Source organism: Myripristis murdjan, chromosome 3, assembly GCF_902150065.1.
Source record: "Myripristis murdjan chromosome 3, fMyrMur1.1, whole genome shotgun sequence".
Taxonomy (NCBI): domain Eukaryota; kingdom Metazoa; phylum Chordata; class Actinopteri; order Holocentriformes; family Holocentridae; genus Myripristis; species Myripristis murdjan.
This window is the reverse complement of record NC_043982.1, coordinates 16,248,059-16,267,547: the sequence shown is the minus strand read 5'-3', so window position 1 is coordinate 16,267,547 and position 19,489 is coordinate 16,248,059. Positions and strand designations below refer to the sequence as shown.

At 41.3% G+C, this 19,489-nt stretch overlaps 1 protein-coding gene across 1 annotated transcript in view; it reads left to right on the top strand.

The window, feature by feature from the left end:
- lgr4 (leucine-rich repeat containing G protein-coupled receptor 4) overlaps positions 1-19,377 on the top strand; it is a 44,189-nt gene extending 24,812 nt beyond the window's left edge. The window contains exons 6-18 of the mRNA XM_030048354.1: positions 2,967-3,038; positions 8,331-8,399; positions 9,494-9,565; positions 9,836-9,907; positions 10,175-10,243; positions 10,344-10,415; positions 11,317-11,382; positions 11,476-11,547; positions 11,675-11,746; positions 11,886-12,011; positions 13,041-13,138; positions 14,048-14,101; positions 14,223-19,377. Coding sequence (XP_029904214.1) covers positions 2,967-3,038; positions 8,331-8,399; positions 9,494-9,565; positions 9,836-9,907; positions 10,175-10,243; positions 10,344-10,415; positions 11,317-11,382; positions 11,476-11,547; positions 11,675-11,746; positions 11,886-12,011; positions 13,041-13,138; positions 14,048-14,101; positions 14,223-15,637 — 2,329 coding nt within the window. The 3' untranslated portion in view covers positions 15,638-19,377. The remainder of the gene's footprint in view (positions 1-2,966; positions 3,039-8,330; positions 8,400-9,493; positions 9,566-9,835; positions 9,908-10,174; positions 10,244-10,343; positions 10,416-11,316; positions 11,383-11,475; positions 11,548-11,674; positions 11,747-11,885; positions 12,012-13,040; positions 13,139-14,047; positions 14,102-14,222) is intronic.
- The last annotated feature ends 112 nt before the right edge of the window (positions 19,378-19,489 follow it).

Sequence of the window (19,489 nt, the reverse complement as noted above, 5' to 3'; positions counted from 1 at the left end):
GCACTGCACCACTCTCAGTACTGCAACCAGTAACTCAGTAGGTTTATTGTGCTACACACACACACACACACACACACAGAGAGAGAGACATTTTCTTTTTGTCACAGTAATAGAGGTGTGCATTCAATTCTATGTTTGGCATTGAGCTCATAGTTAGTGGTGCTGTTGGACTGGACTGCATTTTGTTGAGGGGTGTTTCTAATATTCTGTCCCCCTCTCCACAGTGTCAGCAAACACTAAACATTATCAACTTTCTTAAAAGGTAGAATTTATGGCAGAGCTGTTGCATTGAACTGCATTGGACTGTACAGGTGGACCTAAGAAAGTGGACACTGGTAAATACACACTAGCCACAATAGCTACAAATGATACAGTACAAAGTATTCGGTTCATAAAAAAATATCTAGACCATGGAATTTCATTATTCAACACTTTTGATGATAGAGGACTGATTGCTGAATACAAGAACCACCTTGATCAGAAAGAATAATCATTTTAAAGCCACAAATCCTGAGTGATGAGCTGTCATTTCTCCTCATTAAAGTGAGCTTTCGCAAATGTTAAGAGTTGGGCATTGGATTCTCTGTAGACCCAGCCAGTAGCGGTTTTAGGCACGGGCGAACCGGGCAGCCGGGGCGGCATTTTTTCATGTCACGTGGGGGGCGGCACGAGCGCCAAAAAAAAAAAAAAAAAAAAAAAATCAGCAGCGCTGCAAAGCAGTTTTCTATAACCGTATTCATCTGAATATAAGACCAGTGGTGGTTCTGCCTATGTTGCCGCCCTAGGCTTGCACCCTTTCATGTTACTACTCCAACCCCCCCGCCCCCGCGGCACCATCAGGCGGCATCACGCGAGCCGGCCACGGCACCAGCTGGCATCAGGCCGCTCACCTGTCAGATCCAGCAGACCTGACCGGGTGGGCGCGGTGCCGCGGCCGGCTCGCGTGATGCCGACTGATGGTGCCGCGTCATATTGCGGGTCAATACGGTAGTCTAGAAAACTGGCAATTTTTTTTTTTCTCGTGCGCCCCCAAGTAGATTGCGCCCTGGGCGGTTGCCCACACTGCCTATAGCAAAAACCGTCCCTGTATAAGACGATTTTTTTTTCCATTGAAAATGCCCTGAAAAAACACCCTCGTCTAATATTGGGGTCTAAGCAAATACACATGTATTGTTGCATATGTAAACCAGTAGGTAGGCTCGCCTGATGGCGCGATTACCAGCAAATAGCCGCATTGTGCAGTCAATAATCAACCATGTTGTCAGTGTCATTGTCCGTTGTGTTGCTGCAGCCGCGTATGAACAAAAGTTGATTTATAATGAAAGGTATATGGCAGTCTGTGTGTGCCGCTCACCTGTCAGATCCGGCAGACCTGACAGGGTGGGCGCAACACCGGTCGGCATTTAAGGGCATGAATAGGTAGGGAATTTATTTTATTTTTTATTTTATTTAGCATTTTAAGGATGGGTAGGGGGGATTTATTTTATTTAAGGTAAGTTTTAAGGTATTTGTGTAGTTGCCAGGGCGGAAGGGCGCAAGGCAGCAATTTCGCCCAGGGCGGCAACATGGGCAGAACCGCCACTGGACCCAGCCATTAAATAACAATAGCAGACTGCTTGCATAATTATTTATTTATCCTTATTAACCAGGGACAGCGACTACCAGCACACTCTTGAGGGAGGAGAGCAGCATTCGCTCACTTCCCCACTCAGGCTTTCTCAAGTTAGGCGATTTTAATCAGCAGCTTCCCAGGAGTAAGTTCACGCTCCGGTATCCCGGCCACTGCTACTCCTACTCTTAACCAAGTCATATGACTGGACATTAAGTATATCAGGATATTTGACAAGTTGGAAGACAACACTGGCAATTCCCCACAGTATATCCAATATCCAATATCAGTTCTAGTTCCACTGTAATGTAATTTTGCTGGTTTTATTTTATTCTTTGTATTTTTTACACACAGCTATCTTTCATGAACTCAAAAATTGAACTAAAAATTGTACTTTGCACTATATGAGCCACCTACTTTTATACAGCTTGAATGATAATTTTGTCACTCTGTTAATTTAAAAAGGCAGCATTATTTATTTGTTCAGAATTGTTTGCATTCATGAGCTTTGCGAACTGTCACTGCCAAAATCAGTGCACAATAGCTTTACTTGTGTTCTGCTTTAGCTCTGTAAATATCCCCTGAGCCACTGCAACTCAAATCCCAAGTACAAATATAGTACTTGTTTTCACATCTTACAGTTAATAAGGCAACAAAACGAGCTGCTGCTCATGCCCTGCCACTGTTTTTGCATGCAAGCATTTTGCAGCGAAATGTTCCCTTGGGTTTTGAATTTGAATTTTAACGACACAAAAGTTGCTCGAGTGATACTGTCAAGTTGAAAGTACTTCATTGCGTTATGCATAGTTGAAAATGATAAAACATTCCATGAAAGCAACTTACAAAAATATTTAGTGCATTACAACACTAGGGAATTGTATCGAGCTTCCATTTTTTTCATGCTGCTGTCATGCATTTTCTCTCTCTCTCTCACACACACACACACACACACACACACACACACACACGCGTGCGTGCACACATGCACACAACACATGCACACACACACATTAGATGACATTGCTGCAGGGCTAGTATAAACAGATCAGAATAAACAGGAAGAAAATACCTTGTATCCATTACACAAGGAAAGCCCGCTGCAAATACAGCATATTCACAGGCTCACCTGAAATTGCACACCGTCCCATGGAGGAATACTGATCTGTAATCAAATGGATAGTTTTACAGAAGTTTTATATAAAGCAAGACTGGGTTACAGTGTGAAGATGGTGGTGATGTGAAACATTGTTTTATATGTGGCGTGTATGTCAGCTTTCTGTTAGTCTGTTAGATCCGTTAGAACTCAAATGTTTGACTTCTAACAGATTTGTAAAAATTAACTGTCTTTATTTTTCAGGCATCTTCATAACAACAGAATTCATGAGATAGGGGACAGCTGTTTCACTGGACTAGTGAACCTAGAGACACTGTAAGTGCACAGTCACACTTAATGTGTGTGTGTGTGTGTGTGTGTGTGTAAGAGAGAGAGAGAGAGAGCGAGAACAGCTCCCCACCCACCTCCACTGCAGTCCTCCGGACGTCATTGTGTCCACTTCCTCGTTAAATTGCTCTAGGATAAATAGAGCAAAGTCCACGATGCTTATCAGTTTTGCCCTCCCACCGTTCACTTCCTCCTGCCACTATCTCCAGACAGCCATGACACACATTTTAGTGGCAGCTTTACCTAATGGCGAACAGCCACTGTACAGCAGCAGATTTTTACAAACAACTGCCCAAGATGGAAAAATACTTTCCATACTTTCAGTATTAGGTTTTTTTTGTGTGTTTGTGGTTTTTGCGCAGTTAAACATAACGCTTATTTTGTGTTTCTGCTGACATGTTAGTTTGTACATTTAAATGTTGACACAAACACATCTGTTTTCACTGGTGAATACCAGTTGTGAAATTAAACAGTAATCTGTAATCTAATAATACTCAGTAATCTAAACATAAGGCCTGGTGGGCCTTTTACCCTGTCAAATGTCCTGCCTGTATGTGTTCTTAGCAATTATTAGTGCAAATCTCTGAGAATGTGACTCTGCTGGTTGATGCTGGTGTGATGTGAATCTCAACATGTAATAAGTAATTCAATATGGAAAAGATGGAGCAGGTCAGTGTTGGGATATGAGTGATGATCACATACTTTATTTGATCTGTTTTGATGCTGTTTAATACAACACAACACAATACCATTTTGATTCAGTACCATGAATCACAATTGATTCAGAGTTGAATTGTAATGGTGCGCTTATTGTGACTCTGGTTGAAACAAAAACCTTTGCAGTAGGGCTGCTCAGTTATAGTGAAAATCAGAGATTATTCAGCACAATTACTCACTGACTTTGGAAACATCACATCGCATATATTGAACTTTAAAAAAAAAAAAATTAACAATGGTTTCTTATACTGTATATATATACTATATATATAAGTAGTAGTAGTAGAAGTTTGGTGTTTTTTTTTAATGTTACCTTATATTAAATAAATGAAACGAGCAGTCATTTATAAAGCCATCACTCGATGTCACCGTCACACCGCAGCTCTGTAAATGAGAGGAAGCTGTCACTCTTAGCTACAGGTGCCATCTTGAGAGGTGTATGTGTGACTCTGGGGCAGATGAAGTTTGTGTCAGCAGCAGAGACAGCGGCGTAAAAGCAGAGCAGCTAATGGGTAACAGCAAGAAGTGTAAAAGTGTGTTTGTTCACTGCAATAAACAGAACAGCCACAAAGTTATCCCCAGTCTTGTTTGAGCATGAAGAAAACTGTCTGTTTGTCTGATTGAAACTTCATCTGGGCTTTCTTAACCACAGTTGGAAAAGCACTGACCAAGAAGCCTGCAGAAAGAAACAAAGCGCTGCCTTAATAAGACAAATTTCAGTACAAAAAAAACCCACGAGCTGGCGAGTCAAGAGTTGAGTCTGTCAGATTCCACCGTCCTCGGGCTCTGACACATGTACTGTTTGGTCGCGCTCTGCTGCTAATAAGAAGTAGTTCACTGCAGGGAAAGCTACATTGTTTTAAAAGGAGTGAAGCTACTGCAATGCTGTAAAAAATTGGAGCTATTCCGGTAGCGTTACTACTTTCCCCCTTGTAATTGTGGATGTTTCTCGTCAGTCTCCTTGAAACCAAAGTCTTTCCCAACATTTGAATTGGTTATAGATTTCTTGTCAACCAAAGTCTCTCTCTTCGTCATCTTGGCTCGAGCTGAAGTAAATATACCTAGGCCTGAGAGTTAGGGAAAGTTAGAGAGGGGTGAAAGCGAACCACCGCAAAAGAAAGGGATGTGCTGGATTTACAACACAAGACAAAGCGAGAGCATCATCGCGAAATGGAATGCAGCACAATCATTTAATCTTGATCTCATTTCCACAATAGCTAAAAGACAAAATCGTCATTGAAAATAAAATTCAGTTAATCGACCAGCCCTACTTTGCAGTCATCAATATTATCTGCACTGAAATCAGATTTCAGATTTGCTTTTATAAAATAACTGATATTTCTAAGTAGCTGCACAATGGGCTGCATAATGGGAATATAATGTATTTAAAATTTTTATGGAGTTTTGCAGTATAAATAAAGAACACTCTATCATCAACATTTTACATTCATTAAATGATGGTAGAACAAATAGCCTGTTGTGACAAATATGAAAAACTTTCCCTAACACCAGTGGCGGCTGGTGAAAAAAATTCCTGGTGGGGCTGGTGTGCCAACACATTTCCCTGCCTAGTCTAGTATAAGTATTCAAATGAACAGTGGGAAAATTACTAACAGTTTCCTTCTCAAAATCAACAGTTTCAAAGATAAAATAACAATTTACAGCTATATTAGACTTTATGCTATCAAATACTATACAATACAATACAATAATGAGATAAATTTACAGAAAGGGATTTCAGCTGAATCTATACAAATCAACAGTGTGAGAGAGAGAGTGAGTTTACAGCAAAGTTCTTTTTCAAAAATTAAAACATAATCAGATGATTTACCCTATCTGATCAAGAAAAAATGCAACATTTGCTTGAAGAAAACAGCATCAGTGCCATAGAAGCAGCAAAATTTGTCAGTGCATGTCACAAACACAACAAAACAACAGGGGGTTACGACGGATCTTTTGTAGCACAGAGGAGATATGTTGCTCAAACACTCGGTATGTAGTATTATGAGTTGTAGACCATAATAAATTATCTTTAAGGAGTAGATGTTTACCAGTAAGCTTGACTCCAATAATTTAACAATATGTTAAATTATTATTTGTTTTAAAAATGTAAATTACTTATCAAACAGACCTAACAATTCAACCACCAATGAATGAGCAGTAGTATGCATGTGATAACATAGATTGAATATGAAAAATAAGCCGAAGTGATACCGCTTCTCTAAATAGACAAGCTAAGCCAGTGTGTTGCTGTTAGCCAGTGAAACTAGAGCGGAGTGGCACCTCTTCGCTTTGTTACACAATCTATGTCAGTGCGCTGCTGTAGCCTGGAAAGTTTCTTTGCCTTGTGGGTGTTGCCTTTTGGCTCGTGCGGTGCCGGTGCCGTTGTTATTATGTCAAATTCCGAGTTAAAAACAGTCACCCAAATGGCCACGAAAGTCATCCAAATGGTCACGAAAAAAGCGAGTTGCGCTTGTCGGCGCGCTGTTTGCATCCCTGGTGTGTGTCTGTCTCTCTCACTGGGTCTGTCTCTCTCTCTGTGTGTGTCCACGCTGAATCATACCTGTCACTTCTGAAAAGGATGCAGTGGAAGCAAAAAAGTGCACTGGCTGCTCCACACCCTGTCAGCCACGGCTTGCGCTGAAACCAGCTCCGGCAAAAAGTCCTGTTATAGGATTTAGCTTTCTCCTTGGTTTTCTGTTGGATGTTGATTTCGGGCTTGTCATGTCCCAGCTCCTTAACGCGGATTTTTTCCGCTATCCTCCTTCTCGCAAAAGGGTAATTTAATAAGGATCTCACCGAATTTGGTGGAAGCTGCTGCTCTTGAACTCCTGTCATCGTCGCCGCCATTATCTCTCTCACTCACTCCTCGCGGTATTTTTTTTTCATAGGGCACCATAAGTCTGGGAATCTCACTACGAAAAAAATTATCGCTGGCTCCTCAAGTAGCTTTAGCAGTCCGAAACCTTCACGCATTTTACGTGGACGTAGGGGTGACATTTCCAGCGCCCCTACGGCGTTAAATTTGGCGACATTGATTGGCCAATTATTCATCATTTTCCCCTAGCAACCATAACCGGATTGGCTATTTTGCTGCAGGTCTGGGGCGCTTGTCAAAGCGCCCCTAAAGAGAAATGATACAGTCTGTGGGAGGAAATTTACTATTGATTGAATGAGTCAGTTGGTGTCAATGTTGTTTAAATGATTCATATTGCATGTAGGCACACACTATTAAGTAAAACTGACACTGATGATAAAATTTGTAAATATATACATTAGAGATTTTTCCCCTCCACATCTGGAGGGGCGGCGCCCCAGCGCCCCCTATGGGCCAGCCGCCACTGCCTAACACCCCGCCAAAAAAAGGATAGTACTGATTGATCCATGTTATGTAGAGCCTGACAGATACACACAATGTGTTTTTTGTTTGTTTGTGGTTAACATTGCAGTCTTTGTTTTGCTGTGAAACATAAACTGAGGATAACTGTCATGAGCAACCAAGCCCCTCTGGGCCTGCTGGTGGCGCCAGAGGGGAGGTCATGGACTCACCCAAATTGTCAAGTGTCACCTTCTAGCCACCTTCAATGCAGTAACCAGATTTCATGGCAGTGCAAAAAATAGTCAAAAATAGTTTCACCTGTTGGTGGCGCTAGAGAAAAGGTCATGGGGTCACTAAAATGGACTGATTTTTATGCTCTAGGCAGGGTGGATGTTGTCACTAAATTCAATGGCAATCCACCTAATAGATTTTGAGATATTCCACTGCAGCTGACATTTTGGCCTGCTGCTGGCACTAGAGAGAAGGTAATGGAGTCATCAAACTTGCCAGGTTTCATACTGTAGGCAACAAAATTTCATGGTGACACATCAAATAGTTTTGGAGATTATGCCCCCTATGGACCTATGAATTGTTGTGCGTCCATTTGTCTGTTCATCACATGGTGGCATAAGCTCCAAACAGAGGCTCAGATTTCCACCAAATTTGGCTGGAATGTTGGCCTTGGGCCAAGGAAGAAGTGTCTAACTTCTCACACCCCTTTGCCAAAAGGGGACGTGATAGTGGGCACGGCCTATCACAGAAAAGCTCATACCTTTTTACCATGTATGCCATAGAAGACCTCATTAACCTCTCTGGCTGTTCAGTCAAAAGTAGGCGTGGCAGTGGCCGGGGGTTGGGTGCGCCATCGGTGGGAGATAACATGTTGGCTTGTTTATATCCTTATTGCTTTATTGTGCACAACCAGGAAATTGTCCTCTGTTCAAATGAGGTAATTGTTACACCCCTATTAATGATACTCCTTTCTAGATATTATCCACTGAGATGTCTGAATTTGTCTTGAGAGGCCTAGTGAGTCTGAGGTGCTCTAAAACTGTGGGTGTCACGCTAAAGGACAGTTCCTCCTGTGAGTTCCTCAAGACTCTGAGGAAACTCTTAATACTATGCAAATGAAGGTAAAGACTAAAAGTCGTGGGGAAAGTCCTTTAGTCTGGGCCTAATTTTAGTGCGATAAATAAACTGCAAGTAAAGGACACTGACTTCCTGTTTTCTCTTTCTCCTCTCAGTGATCTCAACTTCAACAACCTCATGGTTTTCCCCATAGCAATAGAGGCCCTTCCCAAACTCAAGGAACTGTGAGTATATTTCCATTTCTCTCTCCTTTAGCAGGAGACTGAAAGGTTAACTAAAGACATTGATATTTAGTGCTCAAGCTGGAATTGTAAAGACAGTTTATTTCAGTTGTGCAAAACTTCCACAAAACGTCAAACGGGTCAAAACTCAGTTTGAACTTTCCAAAACCAGTCTCAGTCTTCCTCATCTTAAACTTGAAGCTTTCAGCTTGTGGCAGTGGTCTTACTGGAAGTGACACGCCAGGCAGCTGGTATGCAGCCGAGCCCTGACACCTAGTTCGACTTTGTGTATTGGGAGATCTTTCAATCATCTTTTTGCATAAAGTTCCATCATTTTATCTCATACAGCAATGTTTTAGTTAATTTTGCTGAGTAATTTACTTTGATCAGTTTATGTGTCTGAAATGGTTACATCACTTTCTCTTACCTGTTCTTAGTTATTGCGTGCAAACTAAACAGACTCAAATTATAGAAAATAAAACTTACTGATTTTTCTTTGTTCTTAATGAAGATGTGGCTGTAGCCTATTAGCTCTAAATTGCTGTGATAATCCCTGTGGGGCACATGGTTGGGAAAAATAAGGCTTAGGCAGTGATCACACTGGTAAGCAATGGAGGCAGCAGTATTGGTGTAATTCCTGTTGTTTTCTTTGGTTTGGGATCAGTGTGTTTTATCAGTGGACCTGCGAGCGGTGGGTAGCTTTCATGATGCCTCCAGTCGAATCAGCCAAGCACAACTGTCAGAATGTAAAAGGGTGGGACTTATAAAATATCAACCGCAGCATGTCAAGTTTAAGTTCAGGAGCTGCTTGTTACCTAGTAAGCAGATGAAGCAACATGCTGCGGCCGTTGAAACTGTCTGTCCAAGTACAACGTTATGATTTGCCGCTTATGCTTTCATAATACTAATGTGATCGCTCCCTTAGTTGTCAGTCCAGTTTACCATCATGATTTACCTGCTCTGAACGTCAAGGCTGGGATAGAAGAATATAATGTTGTTTTTTTTTTAAACTAACTGCCTTAAATCTTTCCTTATAGTTCATTCATATAAAGTTGTGATTTAGTTTGACTGTCTGCTCAACGGACTTCTTTCTGCAGTGGGTTCCACAGCAATTACATAGCCTCCATACCTGAAGGAGCCTTCCGTAACAACCCTCTGCTGCGAACCATGTAAGCTCAAACTCCAAACTTATTTCACTGACACGACTATGACATAGACATTGCACACAAATAACTGAAATAACTGAAACTCCAACAAGTGTTGCCGTACACCATGCAGAGATGCCTGTGCACACATGCCCCTTTATCAGCACACACTTTAACTGATACCGGATATGATCATGAGGCTTTGAAAGATGTATGTCCAGAAGATGGTGCCATTCTTGCATAGTAAATGACTTCAGTTTGAATTTTCTCCCTCTGTTCTTGCTGCCCTTCCAGCCATCTTTATGACAACCCTCTAACCTTTGTGGGGGCTTCAGCTTTCCAGAACCTGTCAGACCTGCACTCTCTGTAAGTTCCACTGTTGGTCATTGTTGCTGACAAATATCTGTGTGAAGTGACACATGTTGATGTGGGTTTGGAGGGCTTGACCAGGAGTGAAAAAGTCGCTGATGGAAATAGGCATTTTAAAATGGCTTATAATATTTCTCTGCTTTTGTCAATAACTAAATTTACATGAAATATTACCTTTCTTTTTTTTTGACCACACTGAATCATGCTTTGATATAAAATTTTGTACCGTAGTAGCATTCTTATTTTTTTACCTGTGCATTTCAGGATGTTGCGTGGGGCCAGTATGATGCAGCAGTTCCCAATACTTACGTGGACTAACAACCTGGAGAGCCTGTGAGTGCACTTTGATGCAACGCTGAAAAATTGGCAGTCGCTCACTGTAGTTTAGTTTGGTGCATGTCAGTAGTGACTGTTCTGGATTTTTCATTTTCAGGACCCTATCAGGAACTAGGATATCAGCTGTACCCACTGATCTGTGTGATGATCTCAAGTTGCTTCGGACTCTGTAAGGGACTCTTCCTCTATTCATTAGAATAGGTTGTTCAAATACTGTCACTTGTACAAGACAAACAGTAACCAGGGATTCACTATAAATTTTCTAAAAGTTTTGAGCAGCTGGCCTCATGAAATGAGACTACATCTGCAGCATCTTACAAAGCATCATAATGGCAAATTTCCCTTTTCTTACTCTGCTTGGTATTTGTGGAAAAATTCTAAATAATTGTATTACTCCGATCTAAATAATTGGTAAAGATGGGCCTGAGATAAGGGTTGCTTTCCAGATTGCCAGATGGGAAAGCACTGCAGTAAACTTTGACAAAGCTATGAACACAATCAATTGTCATGATGGCAACAACCAGAAAAATTATTAGCCTCTCATGCTCACCTGACCTGCTCTTGTCTAGTATATTCCTTGCCTTTCTCTATGCTTTTAGTTAGGTTAAGTTAATTAAGTACTTCAGCTGGCAAATAAACATGTTAATTCCTTCAATGAGAGGTGTTTCCACTTATAAAACTATTTCGTCACAGTCAGTATCACATCATTCAGCACAGTGCTTGGTAGTTCGTCAGCAGCTGGAGGTTTCCGAGCTGCAACAGATGTTTACTGTCCAGGGCTGCAGTGGTTCATGTCTGTGTAGCTCGGTGGGTGTACTATGGCACAAACGCTGTTACAGTTAGGAGTTTGATTACCTTCCAAAAATGTATGCACATATGGTACCACCAGTCATTTTCCAAAAAATCACCCACTGAGCAGCATAAGAAAAGATAGTAGACATGTATCGCTCAGTAGGTAGTATGACACAATGTTTTGTCTCCATTCTTTTATTAAAAAAAAAAAAAAAAACAGAAAAAAAACTGTTATCCTATTCAGCTAATTAATGAGGGTGTTTGTTTTTCTCCATCAGAGACCTGTCCTACAATGAGGTTAAGGAGCTGCCATCCCTCCAGGGCTGTCTCAAACTGCAGGAGATGTAAGTTTGGAAAATGTGGAAAATGTATGTATGTATGTAATTAGGTTCATTATTTACCGGTTTTAAGTGTAATCTGTTTACTGCATTCAACAGAAGCCTGCAACACAACCATATCCAACAAATTGACAGGGACACTTTCCAAGGACTCTCTGCCCTACGTTTGCTGTAAGTCACACCCACATGCTTTTATACTACACCACAAAAATAAACTAGTTTAAAAGAAAGAAAACAAATGTTTTATGACTAGATTATCTCACATGGACCGAACACCTTGTATTCTGGTTTTACACAGGGACCTGAGCAGAAATGAAATCAGAGTCATTCACAAAGATGCTTTCCTCACGCTGACTGCACTTACCAACCTGTGAGTAGGATCTCTTTAACCTCACCTAATGTACAGCACAGCAGATTCACCACTCCATTTACAGCACATAATTTATTTTGTGTGTTTGCCTTGTACTTAATATTGTGTTGCATTTATCCTGATGTGTTTTTCATTGCAGAGATTTGAGTATGAACGCTCTGACTGTGATTCCAACGACTGGACTGAGTGCTCTCAATCAGCTGAAACTCTCAGGGAACCTGCAGATGAAAAATGTGCTGAGTGCCAAAAACTTACCCAAACTCAGGTGAGAATCTCCATGTTTTACCATGGAGTCCTGTTATCTGCACTCATCTGGGAATTATTTAGTTTGTTCTAATGCATACATATTGCGATGTATTGAAACACCTTTGATATAAGGTTTAGTGAAATAAAATTCATGCTCATGTTGGCAATTCTAAGACATGCCATTTATAGCTTAATTTGTGGTTAAAACTTTATATAACAACAAGGAAATCTTCACTATGCAAAACCTAAAATACAGATTTGTAATAGCCCCTTCTACTCAAAAAAATAATACTCGCAGCTATATTTAAAGGCTTTGTACTTACATGAAAATTAATTTTGAATTTGTATAAGAAACACAGATACATTAGTCTACATCTACAGATTGATTTTTATGGAGGTGGTGGGTCAGCAGTTTTGAGTCACAGAGACAACAGCCCGCACAGCAACATGATCAAAATGGCAGAAGCCGATAAGCAGCCTTAAGCAGCCTTAACAGTTTGATGAAAGGGGTTTTCTTTTCAGTGTTGTATTTATTTGCATTGTTAAAATAAAAGATAGAAAGATCAGCCTGTCCCTCAGGGTCATGTGGTACTGACAAAAACGCCCCCTTTTTTTTTTTTTTTTTGGCTTAATGTTGCAGTTACAGTGAGAATTGTGATGTACACTTTGCAGCGACTTTTTTAGACATGCCAAGCAAATGGCTTGCTACTCCAAACTTGTTCACATCTAAGTAAAGCACATAGACAGGGTCAATGTGTTCAGTTACTGATTGACTACGGTTTTAGGCATGGCATGATTTAGGCGGTTTTTAACTTAGTGTGATGGTAAGACTAGTGTTTGCAATGGTGATATGTTGGGATTTTCATGCACTACAGTGTCTAGAGTTTACTGAAAATGATACGATAAACAGTAAACATCCAATCATTGGCATTCTGTAGGGCAAAAAATGCCTCATTGAGAAATTGGTAGAAAATGGTCATACTGTGGTCACGTTGTATCTCAGCAATATCCTTCAGTTTTTGTCTGAATGATATTTGTGTGTTTGTAGGTCCATCTCTGTCCCCTATGCCTACCAGTGCTGTGCATTTGTCGGATGTGACACCGTGATAAGTTCCTCTGAGGAAAATGACGTGAGGAAATCTACAGGTGAGAAAGCTGTAGTCAAAGGCAGATTCTTTGATCCGTGGAGACGTCAACACTGAGAAATGTAGAGACATATTATGCAAACTGTTCCATCAAAACACATTAACCTCAAGGCCCATTTAGCCGGATACTGACCTCTGTTTATTTTTGCCCAGCCCATAGACTGCTTTCATTATTCATTTTGTTTTGGCCTGAACTCTCTCTTCATGTCTTGCAGCACACATCTCATTCTTGTTGCAAAATACTCTACAGTTTACTAGAAAATGCATACAGAATTCTCACTGTGTCAGGCAGTATGTAGGCTATCTATGTATTAATAAAAATGCATCACAGGAGTCTTTCATGGGTCAGGGGTGAGGAGCTGGACATTCTCATGCATTTTGAATTTACCAACTTTGACTTTCCAGTATGCTGCCTGGTTTTTCCCTGTTCATTAGTGTCCAGTTATGAGCTGTTGTTATACTATCAAGTAATTTAGAATATTGCCAGGTACACATTTACAGTACTACTCACTAAACAAACCATGGAAATAATGCTAGTGACAATTCAGGGGGCATAATTGTGTATTTGTGTGTTTGTACGCGTCGTTGTATATGTGTGTATGTTTTAAATCCTGGCACAGTTCAGACTCTCCTCTTTATCTGATAATTACTAATGTTACTTGACTGCATATGGCTCCATCTTAATAATTTATTTTAAATCTACCCTTACAATAAGCAGATGTCTCTAAAGAATATCCCAATTTATGTCCTTTTAATTGGTTCTAATTTTAATCATAAATCATCCACAGAATGACCAGTAAAACTTGTCCTGGTCACTGCACGACACTTTATACCTAGGCAAGGCCAGCCTTTTGGATTAGGATAAGACCTTAAAGATATGTGCGCCTTACATATAATGTTTTAATTTTAGGGGTGGAGGGTGTGGAAAGAATATCTATGATTATGCATTGCTCCCCTTCTCCAGGTAAGCAGTAAAACAGCTTTTGAAATCCTTTTCATTTTGTGTGTTTTATATCACAATTTTTATGTGTTTACTTTTACTGATGTAGTGGTAACTTATATTACCCTCAAATTGTACCCCTCAGGAGCATTTAAACCATGTGAGCATCTTCTCGGCAACTGGATGATTCGTCTTACAGTCTGGTTCATCTGCCTGGTGTCCCTGGTCTTTAACAGCCTGGTGCTGGTAACCACCTTCTCCCCAATCCGCCGAGCTCCAGGCCCCGTCCACTCCCTGACTCCATCCCTCTTTCCAGCCAGGCTACTGATGGGGCTTCTGGCCCTGGCCAACCTGCTCACAGGCCTGTACGTCGGAGTGCTGACGGTGCTTGATCTTGCCACCTGGGGCTCCTTTGCTGAGTTTGGCGTATGGTGGGAGATGGGCGCTGGCTGCCGCATCACAGGAGCTCTGGCAGTCTTCTCCTCTGAGTGGGCGGTTTTGTTACTCTCACTGGCAGCTGTGGAACGAAGCGTGGCAGTGCGAGCGCTTCTGGGGAAGGTCATGGTGTCACCCAGGAGGGGTGCTGGCAGCCATCAGGGATGCTGGAGAGGAGATCAACGCTTCAGGCTTGCTGCAGGACTACTCGGGCTCTTAGCTGCCGCTGCAGCCTGCCTGCCTCTTATAAGTTCCAGTGACCAGTCGGCTTCTCCTCTCTGTCTGCCCTTTGCCGGGGGTGAGAGTCCGGCTTTGAGTATTACAGTAGTTCTTGTCCTGCTCAATGCCCTGGCTTATTTGTTCACTGCAGCTGTCTATACCCAGCTGTACTGCCACCTGGGCAGGGTGGATCTGGCAGACCCAGAGCAGACCGGTGCTCTGCGTCACGTAGCTTGGCTAATCTTCACCAACTGCATATTTTTCTGCCCTGTAGCAGCGTTCTCCTTTGCCCCTCTGTTGACCGGGTCAGGCTCCACTGCCGGCGGCCCAGAGATTGCCAAGTCTGTCACGCTCATTTTCTTCCCCCTGCCTGCGTGCCTAAACCCTGTCCTTTATGTGTTCTTCAGCCCAGCCTTCAGGGAAGACTGGCAGAGACTACGGGGTCGTGGAGGAGCAGCCAGGGAGGTGAAGGCTGGTGCTGAAAGTCAGGGAGATGATGGTGGTGGAGGGTCTGGGGTCATGGATGGTGGCTCCTCCATACAGCTAGGCTTTGACTGTGGGGTGTACTCACAGCTCTGTGGAGAGACAGTTGTGTGTGAGCAGTGCGAGGCAGCACTGCATGCCAAAACCTGTTCTTCCCCCTCATCCTCCATAGTTTGCAGACACTTGGTGAAGTCTCATAGCTGCCCAACCCTTTTAGCTGGAGCTGCAGTGTGCAAACGCACAGAGGGATACTGGGCAGACAGTAGCACGCCCTCAGCTCAGTCTGAGTACGCGGACGAGGGAGACTCATTTGTATCAGATAGCTCTGACCAGGTGCAGGCCTGTGGCAGAGCCTGCTTCTGTCAGAGCAGAGGGCTTCCTCTCGTACACTACTCATATAACATACCTCGTGTCAAAGACTAAGGAACTCCCCAGAGCTTTATCTGTGCACACAGATCTCTCTGCTATGTGAATTTTAATGCTACAAGAATATGTAACAATTTGTTATATCAAAACGTGCCAACTACCCTGTTAATGGACTGTTCAGGAAGCACTTATTTTTATAATTACTGTGTTAACAGAGACTCAGATCAATCACTTAAAGGGAACTTGGTATGCTTATTGAACTTCAAGACTGTAAGTGCATGTTTTGCCCACCGGTGATGTAACTGAGCTGAACTGAGTGCGTCATAATACAAGCTAACAGAGGATGTTACAAAGGAAACTCTTGCCACCAGTGCCTGCCTCTTGCTTTAGATTGGACTGGATAACACGATGTTGCAAGCCTCAGATTATGTCACTTCTTTTGTAAAGGCAAGGATTTTGTGACATCTCTGTTTTCACCTGTACTTATAAGCTTTTTCATTTTCTTGTAATTGTCATACTTGTCAATTTTAAAAGCTTCACTACAGCTACTGTTGATTTTATATTTTATTGATTTTTTTTTTTTTTTTTTTATAAAAATGTAGCAAGTGTATCGTGCTATAGTTCTCTTTGAATGTAACATAACTTTCAGGAGAATGATTGGTGGTCCTCAAGTAAAGGGGGCAATAGTGTTCAAAATGTTCAACAATAACTTGCACCCTGCCTGCCTTCCCAATGTGACCAGAATCCACATTATAATACATGCCCTGCACTCGCTTCACGAGAGCATCATGGCCATTTTATTTAAGCAGTTCCTCACTTGGAGTAAGACTACGAATGTGATTAAAAGTAGCAGATATCACTGTTTAAGCAACAACTGCGCTGGGTGGTTTTGTATGGTGTTATAATTTATTGTTTGGAGTAGTAGTAATGTCTGGGTGAAGATAATTCAGGTATATGAAAGGTGGCCTTTGAATGATGAATGCAGAACCCAAGCACTCACCAAGACAGCAGCACCTCCTGTGGTAAATGTTAAATTCTTGACAAATTACTTTTTTTCCATTGCACCATGGTACTGTAACTGTGCTCAAGCCAAAATATTCATGAGCTACAAAAGCATCTGGCAATCAGTTATTTTCACTGATAGCTGGCAACCAGGGGCTACCATCGCTGTGGCAGCCGAGTGCCGCCAGCACCCAGAGTGACCAGGTGAAGCTGAGCTGATGTCACCTTTATGCAAATTAGCAGCGAAGCACTGAAGCAGGAACCAGTTGCAGATAGGGATTTAATATTCTTCCCATTGTTAACACCTCGCTCTACAGTATACCAAAGTTCCCAGCAAATATTTTTCATATTGCCCTGGTGGACAGTAATTGTTGCTGCTTCCAGTTTCATGGAGCTAAATGACCCATTGTTGTTGAAGCAAAGAACCAGGTCACATTCTTGTGTGTAAAAACATACTCACATAACAAAGTGACACCAAGAGCTGAAAGTAATGAGTTTTTGCTCACTATATAAATAGTTTAAACATTAAAAAAAAAAGGTTATTTGGCTAGGCCTGTCATGGCCAGCGACAGTAAAGTATGTCTTGTGTCATCTTAACTGACACTGATGTATGCAGCATTACTTGAATGCCCCGCCCTCTGGCGGCAGCAACAACTAGAGAGACCTGATGACGCACTGCTGCTCATGAATCTTTGGTCTGAACACACAGAGAGAGAGAGAGTTCACTGTATTGTTTTCACCAGTCTTAAAGGATAAGTCCAATTATTTCCAACTTGGGCCTTTATTTTCCTGGTTTTTCCCATCATGCTGATCAATTCTGATCAAAGTGTTGTCAATTCTTCTCACTGTAGAGCCCTATGTACCGTTCAGTTGCTGGAGGCAGTACTCTCCAATGCAGTCCAGTGGGGCCAGGATAAAACCAGACACACCAAAAACATGTCCTTTTTAACACAATAACACTCACTTCATTGAGACCTGGCTACATCCAATGTTACATCGACATGTGGCCTGAAACATGAACATTTGGCTGTGTTAGATACATTTGTAGTGTAAACCAGCCTGCAAGTGTAACGTTCAGGTCGTCTGATGCCGCTTTCAGCTCATATTAGATGTACTGCACCAGCCAGCCTTCATTCTCTTGGTGGTAATTGATAATCCCAAATTGTCCTACCTGGTGTCATGTATTGCCTATGCACATCAGCCCAGGTAGTAAACGTATCAGACTGTCCACTTCTGTCGACGGTCCAAATTAATGACATTATATTCACACTAAAAGCAGATTTATCTGATGTAGTTATTTATAGTTGATTTTAAATCAGTAATAAAAATGATTTTGCTTGCAGATGTTCTGATGAGTTAAACACATGAATACTCTCATAGTGACAAAATGTCCTCCGGTTCTTCCACCTCTGACTTGATGTGAATGCCTTAGAGGACAATCAGTCTGAGGAATTATAATAAGGAACCGTGTGAGCAAAGCCAAGAGGTATTAAATGGGCGGATAACTTTAGTGTTGTGTGATACCTGCAATCACAGCTGTGGGAAGACGTCCAGCTACAGTGAAAGGGGCATGTTTTGGGTGCTTTTTGGGTTGAGCAGCTTGTGGCCTTTGTCCACTTTGGATTGTGTTGGACAGCAGCGTTCCCTGAAAAGTGAAAGGTCGATGGGGCTCTACAGTGAAGTGAAATCATTGACCAGAATCGATCAGCACAATGGCAAAACCTTGGGGAAAACAGGGCCCAGATTGAATTATTACAGGAATTATCCATTAAGTTGAACATATTTGATTCTTACATTTCTTTGCAACCCAGAAGTCAGAGTAACTTCTTTGTCCAATTCCAGTGCACAGGCTGTCACAGGAGGGCCACAATCATATTGTAATAGCCTACTTATAGCTGATCACTTTTCATGCTGAGAACTGACCTGGATGACGTTGTGTGTGACTGTTAGGGGATTGTTCTCTGACTGATGTTTAGTGTGCTGGAGCATGACTGTACACATTAAGGTGGATACACCCTCAGAGCATGTATCCACAAGTGCGCATCATGTGAGTGCTCAGGAATTTAGGCAATGTAGGGAAACTTTTTTTTTTTTCCCATCAATAAGACATTCTTGTGTCCATATAATGCATAATATTGCCATTTTGTGTTTTCCATGGGTAGAGTTTGCTCTTTATTTTTTTCATTTTATTGATTTTTTTTTTTTTTTTATTGAACACCATATTGTGACTAGGTGTGTCATTTCTAGCACCAACCAAATGTCCATTGATTGTTTGAGATATTTCAAGTCCCATCTGGTGAAAATGTAAAAGAAAAAAAAAACTTTTGAGTAGTGCAGTTTTTGTATTTGTATGTAAATTATTTTAAACAAAAACAAATAATTAAGAATGGGATGCTAACTAAGGAAGCTACCTCCTCAACTGTGGCTGTCACCAGTGCTTTGCAAAAGAACGTCTTGTTTTGCTATATTATTATTATCACTCTGTTTGCTTTCTTGGCTCTGTGTTGATGCATCTGGTTGTACATCATCATTTTAGTTCAATTCAAATTGTGGGAGGAATTTATGTACTGTATACTGTGATTTTTTTTAAACTATGAAATTGTTTGTGTATTTTATCTTTTATAGATATAGCATTGTAATACAAGATATTAAAGTATCTCACTATATTTCAGCTCAAATACAAATGTTATTTGTAGGTTTTCATTCAAAATCTTTCCAAGTAGTTTTATTTGATTTTTATTTGATTTTTTTCTAGACAGTAGGTACATTGGAAAAACACATGCATTTTTGAAAAATTATCCACCTTTGTTTTAGTTTTAATAAGATTAAAACGGCTCCTTTACTGTTGTCTTCATCATATATTTAATCAGATATTTGTACGTGCCAACAGCACTGAGGCCCCATCAG